The following is a 9,817-nucleotide window of genomic DNA, read 5'->3' on the forward strand; positions in this document are numbered from 1 at the left end:
TGGAGAGCAAACTTCTAGATCAGGAAACTGACTTATGAAAGAATGTGACCAAGAGAGAAGAAGCCAGTAGAGAAGAAACAAGAGCTGCAGGGCAGATACTAGAGAATGAGGAGGAGAAGCAGGTAAGAGATGGGGTGGTAAGGAAGAAAAGAAAGGAAAACAGTTCAAACAGAGACAGGAAGAGATGATAGAGGGAGCTAGGAATGTAAGCCCAGTAAGAAATGAGGATGATATACAGGCAAGTAAGAGAGAGAATAGATGACAGAATGATCTACATACAAAAAGAAGAATAGATGGGAGAGAGTCTGAAATGTACCCTGGCACCCACAAGAGGCAGGTATATGTAATTCTGGACTCTTTATTCAGAATAATCAATGTGTGTGTTACTTGAGCAGGTCTAGGAAGCTGAAGTGGGTGCTGCCTATCAAGAGCAAGGATATAAAATATGGATTTTCAGGGAGAAAAATGTTGATGGGAACAGGGAAAAGTCCACTGGACCTTCCCACTGGGACAAATGACACTGCCAGATGCCTATTGAAATAGATCAAGGATGAATATATCAGACTGGGAAAAATGCTTAAATAGGTGGAGGCTTAGGTGGCCTTTAGTGGAATCCTTCTGGTCCCTCGAGAAGGAAGGCAAATGCATGACAGATAATGAAAGCAACAGATGGCTCAAAGTTTTGGTGACCTGAGAAGACTACTCCCACTTCCCTAAAATTTGAGTAGAGTACATCACCTGCTTTGGCGATTCAGCAGAAGGGAAAATCACTTGCATGTAATTCTGCATCTTCAAAGTGATGTGTGCAAAAATCCAACACACAAATGACTTGTGCAATTAGATGCTGGGTTGAGGGCTGTTCAAAATCTGAAACCCTGGGCTTCTAGATTTCATGAATGACAACTCCAGCAGAAGCACAGTGCTTGCCAACATTATACAAGGGAATTGCTGTGCACATTCAGACCTCATATGACCCTCTAGAGAACCACCAGTACCACTCTCTGAAGGATACTGGGGTTGAGTCTCTCTGATTTTACACTAGCTTCTAAGATCATACTTCAACATGTGTAGTTGTAGATTAGATACTATGCACACAAATGTGTAGTTACTCAGAGCTGTCTTCAGTTACAAGTTTATTGTTTGGAACACTTTAGAAATTGCACAGAACAGCACAGAACAGATAATAATAATATAAAATAATAATTTAAAATAAAAAGAAATCAGATTTTTATTTTCATAGGAAATAAAAAAATATTCGAAAAAGAAGAGATAAAAAAAATATGCTCACCTGCTCACCAGCTTGGGATTCACCAATGATGAATCGATCCCCAGGGCCGTCGGCAGCTGTAAGAAAGCACAGAAGAAAGATTATAAAAAGATAAAAACACCGAAAAAAAGAGAAAACAACATAGCACAGTTCAGTTCAGAGCTGCTTCCTTAGTTTCTATGTGAGATGATATAACTATTATGTGAAACCTTTTCAGCCTTAAGGGATTTTAAGATATCTTTAAAAGTTCAACATATTTACATTTATTATCTTTGGTAGAATAATATGTTCTGTCACAAAATTGTGCAGATATACTCACTGTTCCACTTGTAAGAGAATGGAGAGGTCTGAGGAGACCATTATGGATTATTCTAGCAACAAGAATTTTCTGTGTCACATGGCAGAGAAAGTCTGGCTATAATCACCTAATACAGCTATACTGAGACATACTGCCTAATTTGCACACACTGCTTCCTGATACAGAAGTAACACAACCATGTTAGTGAGACACTATATAGTATCAGCAGAAGGAATGATTGGTTTAACTTGGAAGCGCCCAATGGACAATGTTAACTTGACTTCAGACTCTAAAATAACAGTGGAGTAGATGAATCTAGCTAAAAGGAGCCAAACTTTTCCCCTTTTAGCGGCAAGTGGTTCTGGTGCCGAAATACTGACATCTGAAGAACCGTCCTCAAAAATAAGAGAGTAGTGTGACAGTTGTGTGTGGTTCTTTAAGCTTTAAATATTAGATTATTTTATTTTAGACTTTGCTTTCTGAGAAAGCTAATGCACAATATATGGCATATGACCACCTTATTGTCTCTCATATAAGAAGAATGTTAATTAGCCATATTAGTTTTATTAAGGATAACAAAAATATTTTTAAGGCTCACCGGTGCCAAATCACTGATCTAAATTGGTGCTAGTGTTCATTAGTTCCATGTGTGGACTGAAGGTGTCTTTATTCAGTTTGAATGAAGACACTATGTTGGGGGTGTCAAAGATACAACCGGTGGAGCCCTATCATCCAGCCCATGCTCTATGTAGTGCAAGGAGCTGGTCTGGTACACTTGCTGCACACAGCATGCATGTGGAGTGTGGCGCTGGTTTGGGCAACTGTGCCAGACTGGCCTTGTGTGCGGAATATGGGGCTGGTCCAGATTGGATCCCTGCGTGATGGCTCTGGTATGTGGGGCATTGTATGGACCTGATCTGGTCTGTGGACTGGCCTCCTGTCCCTCATCTGGCCTTTGGGGTCAGAGGAGTTTGATACCTCCACACTATACCTTAGAAGCAGATAGACCACTTTAATCAGATTGTCATCTGATTGATGACCACATCAATCAGATGAATGTTGAATTGTGGGAAGATCACATTGCACCCAATCACATGGACTACTGACCAGTGTGTGGGCTGAACTGCATAAAATAGACTGGTGAGACATTTATGGTAACACTGTTTCTTTAATTCAGACTCAGTAATTTTCTGCCTTCCTGGTCAATTATGGAAACACAGGGCTACAAGGGACCTCAAGGTCAACAGATCTTAAGTCCGATCTACTGCACAGATGTTGGATGTGCTGTTCTTAAACCATTCAAGATGCATGTCTATCCAGCCTACTTTTTAAAAAATCTCCAGTGAAGGCTATTCCATAGCTTCCCAAGCAGCTTGTTCTCCTGTCCCAGTGTTCTTATAATCAGGAAGTTTGTCCTGAGATTTGATCTAAATCTGCTTTTTGTAGTTTAAATCCATGACCTTATGTCTGGCCCTATATGGCAAGGAATGACATTTTGTGTTTATCTTGTTTATGGCAGCCTTACAGATACTTGAAAACTGCTACCGTGTCCTCTGCATCACACCTAATCAAAAGCAATCACTTCAAATTGGGCTTGGGTAAATCAAACTCACTTAGCAAAATTTCTTTCTGAATTTCATGGCATGATCTTTATCAGAGATTATCACTTTTTTGCTTTGTGGTTCAGAAGAGAAAACTTGCATGTACAGTCTTTGAATAGTGCACATTCAACAGATTGCTCGGTGTTATCTTTAAAAGATGTGCACATATACCTGAGCAGATGATCTGGGAAAGACAAGTCCAAAAAAAATCTCAGATGGATAAATCACTGCAAACCACGTAAATAGTGCTAATGAAAGACACACACTTTATGAATGGCTCCAATATTTCCTGAAAGTGAATTAATTTTTCCAATATAAATAATACTAAATACTATACTAGTTGTTTCTGTAAGGAAGTGTGTCAAATAACTGTCTGATGTAATTAAATTAATTTATAAAGACTGTACATAAAGTCCTGCTCAATAGGAATCCAATAGGAGGAGACCATTTATTTGTTTTCAGTTCTTAGACTCTTTCAAGCCAACCTTCTACCCACAGTTGTCTCTCTCAGCCCTTCTGTTTCTTTGGCTTTGTCCAGGGCTTCCCCGTGCTCTTCACACAGACGCACACAGCTGAAATCAAATTAATTTTCTACCCCTGTATTTGTTACCAGACCCTCAGGAAACACTTTGGACTGTTATATGGCTTATGGTTTAGTTCTCTGAGTGGTTTTCCAGTGTTTCAGTTATCTACTCCAAAAAAAAAGAGAAGAAAACAGTTGTCCCCGAGCTGAAAGTGCCTGTCATGACCAACAACTTCGGTTTCCAATCTAATTGTCCAACCTCTAGCATAACAACATACCCACTACTCAATACCTAGCTGTTACATAGGACTTTTCATCAGTGCATCTAAGGACACAGGCACACATAATACATAGCATAGTTTAAATATTGTTTAAACCTGAAGTGGACGGACACACAATCCTGTTTAACTGGTTTAAATCTGCCTGGAATGGTTCAAAAGTATACGTGGAAAATCAAGCACTATGAATTGGTTTGCTGTGAACCTGTTTGATGTTATGTGTGGACACCAAGTGTTCTGTGAAATGGACCTGGTCGATTCTCCAGGCATCCCACACTGCATCGCTCCTAACTCCCCCCAGCCTGTTGCAACTGGCCACTCTGGTACACAGCCAGAAACTCTACTGACCTCTTTCCTCCTTTTGTTGGAGCTTTTTATCAATGAGCTCCCTTGCACCGCTGTTCAATAAAAGCTATTTTTCTAACAACCATCTGTGTCTTCACTCTCTACTCAACCACAGCCCCTCATAATGTTCCCATCCCTGCCCCGGGAACCTAAAAGTGTGGGTCCAAGCACTCCTTCCCCTCAAAACCAGGCAAGCACACAACACAGACTCTGATCAATTGTAGGCTTTTGAAGCTTATTGACCTAGTGCTTAGGACAGAAGGGAAAGCAGAAAAGTAAAAACGGCCTCAGCCACAAGTCATCCCCCCGCCCCTCCCCCAGAATCCCCAAAACCTGGGTGCAAGCACTCCCCCACTCTCACTGTGAAACATGCTGGACGGGGTACTCGTACCCCGAGTGTTGATAACACATCACTGCAGTGCCATGAGGACTGTGGTTCCCTCTGGGGAGCCAGCATTCTAAGTAAGTTTTGCGGGGGGGTTTTGCAGTAAGCCTGCCAAAATCATGGATCCCGCTGTTTTTTGTGGAGTTTGACATTTTTTTATGGAGCCCACCTGATTTTGCGTTTTCTATGAAAATTATACAATCACTAATTAATAGGGACCTAACAAATTTGTGATTGCATGATTTTGCGTATTTTATATCTATCTATCTATCCATCTATAGAGTTATATATAAAATATTATTGATATATTAGAAATCCTCCTGCCTCTCATTCAGGAAACACCATTACTTGCATCTCAAACTATGTCTTAGGGCCAGACTTCCTTCTAGAAAGCAACTGTTAGATGGCAGATTCTACTATAAGAGGCACCAGGACCAGTACAGCCAAGGGAGTAAAGAACTGAGCGATATTGCTCACATTGCAACTGTAAGTATGTTGGCAAATATGCATGGGTACAAATACATGCTTGCGCACCTATTTAAAGTGTTAAAACTACAATAAGCACAATAGTCTTCCTTTAAAATGGCTGAATTTTACACAACAAGAATTCAGTAATGATCTAGATTTCTAAAAATGAAATAAATACAATTTCAAGGAAAAAATAAGTGCTTCTGGCTGTGATGAAACGTGCAGGTGTACAAGCAAGCTGGTGTACAGTTAAGTTTTCAGAAGATGTACTGCATTTACCTCTTACAGCATAGCCATCTTTCACTGATGCTGGAAATGGGGGGAGGTTGTCTTTTGCATAAACATCTTGAGCAAGGACTCGACCCATTCCATCTAAAAGAGGAGAAAGAGCAAAAAGAATGTTCTGTGTTAGTGAATCTAATGAAAGGGAATAGACGGCAACAGGAGCATGCTCCCATGGATGAAATTCATGGGTCTGTGACATATCTCATAAACAGGTCTTTCAAGCTTTCAATGCGTGTCATAACCAATAGAGAAATGAATGGAAAATACAGTCTGAAGGCAGAGATAAAAGATCTGGTTCAGTCAACCTGCATTTCTGTTTAGGGTGAGCTTGTTGGCAATAGATTTGGATGTACAATATCCTGACCCAAAGCAGTTAGCTGAGACAAAATTAAAATAAGTGTACTCTAAGACCTCTTGAGCATTTACAATAATTCTTTTTTGAATTTTCAATTTTTTTAACCTTTTCTTCAAATGTAATGTTTTAAAGAAAATTCTGTATTGGTGAAAGGTGCAAAATTGAGCCCAGAGAGCCAATATAGATCATTTCTGTCTTAATATAACATTAATTAGAGGTACTTAGAATTATTTTACCCAGTAAGAAAATATGACAATTTGGATGGTCAGATATTAGGATCATGGCCACTAAAAGACACTTTAATTATATGGACAGACAGAGACAGACTGGATTTAAGGTGGCCTTAATTGTTGACGTATTACTGATTCTACGATTTATGTATGATTCTCTAAATTAGAATATGCTATTGAGTTTTTTATGTATAATTAAAAAATTGCTATATGATGAATGCAACATTTGGCTCATTTATTTTGTGTAGCTGTTGGTGAGGGCTTTGTTACAACAACACTAGTAAATTGTTTAGGTCAGTGGTTCTCAACCTTTCAGACTTGAAGCATCCTTTTTTAGGCTCAAGGCTCCTCATGGAAAATGCCAGCACTTACTTTTCAAACATTTTTGACTACAGAAAAATAATACAGCAATTCTTCTGTTTCAAAGAACTCAGAAAGACCAGAATGTTTTAACACTATGGATTCCTATTTGAAATCCTGGGCTGCGTCCAAACGAGCACGGCCATATGCTATGTGACACCACAGACAAAGTCTGCAGTGCCACATACCACATGTTCATTTGTTCTCCATGCTGCAAGGGAGCAGGGGTCAAAAAAAACCCATGGGAAAAAAAAGCGGAGCCACACATGTGGCAGCAGCATGCACTGCCCAAAACTGGAGCCTGGCCAGCCAGAACTGCACTCTGCTGCCAGGCAGGCTCCATATGGCAGGATCGCTGCTGCTGCAGGCCTGGGAGGCCCCCAGGACCCTAGATAAGGTTGGTGGGGCCAGCCCAGTGATGGCCCTAATCTCCCCTACCCCACCTGCGGTAACTTGCCGTATGGTACATGTGTTCCCTGGGGACAGCTAGCAGCGGCACAAGGTGCGCAGCCTCTAGTTGTCCCTGGGGAATCAAACGTCCATGCATGTCTGAACATGGCCCTGGAGTTTATCTTGTGAATCAAGTTTGCACACCTAACTGTGCTAACATTTCACAACACCTTGCAGCACCCTTGAAACAATTTTAAGGCACCCTGGTTGAGAATCACTGATTTTGGTGCTAGTTAGTAGGAATTTTTCTATTTAATGGAAGGTATATATATCTTCTCTTCAATTGCACTTACCAACTGTAACTGTAACCTATGTCTTGTTTCTGTATGCATGGCAAAAAGTTCTAATATGCACTCTCATCTTAATATATAAATACAGCTACATTCCAGGACAAAAATAACATTAAAAAAGTAAGGTTGAGAGTATGCTTTGGTAATTTAAGGTAAGAAAATTATAGGAATTTTGTAAGTATCTGAGCCTATCAAAGTCACTATAAAAAATAAATCCAAACTTATTAAAGAATAAAAATATATAAGGCACCTAAACCACCTTCACTTTGCCCTCTACCAACGCTGCTGAATAACTCTACAATTATGAGTTTAGTATTTTATCATTTGTGGTTTCATATTAGATTAAATTTAGTTTTATGCATAGATTAAGGAATTATATTTATATTCCTTGTACAAGAGTTGTCTTATTGTTTCCTTCTAATAACCATCTGTTGTCTACAATTCTAACCTTGGACTGTAAACTTTTCATTGCAGGGGCTACGTCTGCTGCCTCCTCCATGTAACCCTGTGAGAAAAGAAGACCCTGTCACAGACACTGCCACACTTTGCAACAGACTGGGAGAGAAATGCATAGATACTGCAGTCTCAAATAGGAATAGGCTGTGCAGCATGGACAGCACTGCCCTAGTGTAGAGGGGCAAGGCCAGAATACAGGAAACCCATATAAGGTATGCTTAACAATAGTGTAACATGGGGTGGGTGAGCAGGGCTTCAACCCTGGGCACCAACTTAGTCAGATGCCAGAATGCCTCCCTGGGGAGTCTGTGCCCCAGCAGAAGCAGCAGCCCAAAGCTGTTGCTGTTGAAGCATCAGCTAGGTGGATGCAGATCACACTGTTGCTGCAGCAGCAACTAGGGTGAGCAGACCATGACATGGCAGCATCAGCTGAAGACTTTTTGTGCTCTCAGAGCTGGTTAGACTCCCCACTCCCCCTGCTCTCAGCACTCCATGCCCGCTGGTGCTCAGTGGCACCCCTCTCCCTGCTCTCATTAGGCCTCTGAGGCTAAGGTGCTGGGTAAACTTAATGTGGCCCTGCCTTACTGTTATATTCACTGCTCTAAACTATTTATCTCTCAACCCTAGCTCCTTCTGTGGGTCTAATTTTGTCAAGCCAACAGAGCAGGTGCTCCGGCTATCAAAAAGTTTATTCCTCTTCTGTAGGAGGCAGTATGGAAAGCAGGAGAAGCTGCCTAGCACTTATATCGCTGGAGTAATTCTAAGATGCTGTATGTACATTCTTGCATGCACCTTTTTTTTTTTCAAGGGAGACAGAAAATTGTATATTATTTTGGGTTGGGAGGCCTGTGTGTGCATGAGGACTTTGGCAGGGGAGGCAGAAAAGTGTATGAGTACGGGTTGCCCTTCCATACCTTTGTGAACATTGGTGAACTGACCTTCAGTCAAATGCAATTTAAATTATAGTTTCTATAACAACAACAACATCATATTTACTTGAATCTAAGATAAATTTTCCCCCCTCAATCAGCATAAGGGAAAAAGCCCCTTGTTTTAGATTTGTACATAAAACAGCGGGGGGGGGGGCTACAGCTCTAATTCTGGGCCTGAGCCTGGGTCTGGGTCTGGGTCTGGGCCAGAGTCAGACCCTCAGCAGCTTCCTGCCCTCCCCTCTCCCCCTCCTTACTGTCAGGTGCAGCTTAGCTCTGGCTCAGGCTCGGTTCCCTCCTGGGCATGGAGCACATGAAAAATATGTCTCCTGCCTGGCCAATCAACAGTGATGACACTGGTGCATGGCCTGGCAAGAGATAGCTTCCATGTGCTGTGCTCCGGGAGGAAACAGAGCCTGAGCAGTGTCTGACAGTAAAGGTGTGGGGAGGGAGGTAGGGACAGAGATTGTGGGGCACAGGGGAGAAAGCAGCAGAGGCCTTGAGGAGCTGGGAGCCAGGGGGTATGGGAGCAGGGCAGAGAAGGCGACAGGGAGAAGAATTTGCGGGGGGGGCAGAAGGCAAGGGGCTACCTGAGCCCACCCCAAGCAGTATTTTTCCTGCTGTAGCTGTAGAAGTGGGATGAAATTAAGACCTCTCTCCAATAATTAGATTCTATACCTGGACAATTATAACAAATTTATAATTTTTCCATGTATAGAATTTAATTACCGGGGGAGAGGTCTCCTTAAATTCACGGTCAACTGAAATTTGAGTAAATACAGTAGTTTATACTTGGTTGCTCCTGTACTGATACCCAAATATATCAATATACAGCCTGGAGCAACTATTTATAGTATATTTTAGAATGCCTTTTTTATAATAAGGATTCACCTTCTGTGTAATAACTTGAAAGGCACCTTTACAATGTGCATTAATGCTTCCATATGATAAAACAATGTGGAGATTAACTGATTTTCACTAGAAAGATTGCTAAAAAGCTTGGGTACTTGGACTGAATGGGAGAATACACAGACCTTTTAACTAGATCACAGAAAAGCCAGTTTTTAGAGAACTATGGTAAATGCCCCTTCTCTTCACAGACACACCAAAGCCAATGCAAAAGCAAAATTCTTAATTTTAATAGGCATGCTGCATCTTTATTTTACTACTTTTCTGTATGCAAAGGCCCACCGCTTAGAGAGAGAAGTTGGACATTTTGTTCCTGGCATTCTGCCACAAGATATTTGGGTGAATGAATGTCCAGCCAGGAGCTGGAAAGCATTTAGTTAAGAATAGG

At 41.2% G+C, this 9,817-nt stretch overlaps 1 protein-coding gene across 1 annotated transcript in view; it reads right to left on the bottom strand.

Annotated features, from left to right (window-relative positions):
- Window positions 1-9,817, bottom strand: part of GPHN (gephyrin) — a 400,537-nt gene that overhangs the window by 66,982 nt on the left and 323,738 nt on the right. Inside the window, exons 13-15 of the mRNA XM_025201357.1 lie at window positions 7,584-7,640; window positions 5,445-5,537; window positions 1,289-1,344 (exon numbers count right to left, since the gene is read on the bottom strand). Of these exons, the coding sequence (XP_025057142.1) occupies window positions 1,289-1,344; window positions 5,445-5,537; window positions 7,584-7,640 (206 nt within the window). The remainder of the gene's footprint in view (window positions 1-1,288; window positions 1,345-5,444; window positions 5,538-7,583; window positions 7,641-9,817) is intronic.

The sequence above is a fragment of the Alligator sinensis genome, unplaced genomic scaffold (genome assembly GCF_000455745.1).
Source record: "Alligator sinensis unplaced genomic scaffold, ASM45574v1 scaffold768_5, whole genome shotgun sequence".
Classification (NCBI taxonomy): Eukaryota; Metazoa; Chordata; order Crocodylia; family Alligatoridae; genus Alligator; species Alligator sinensis.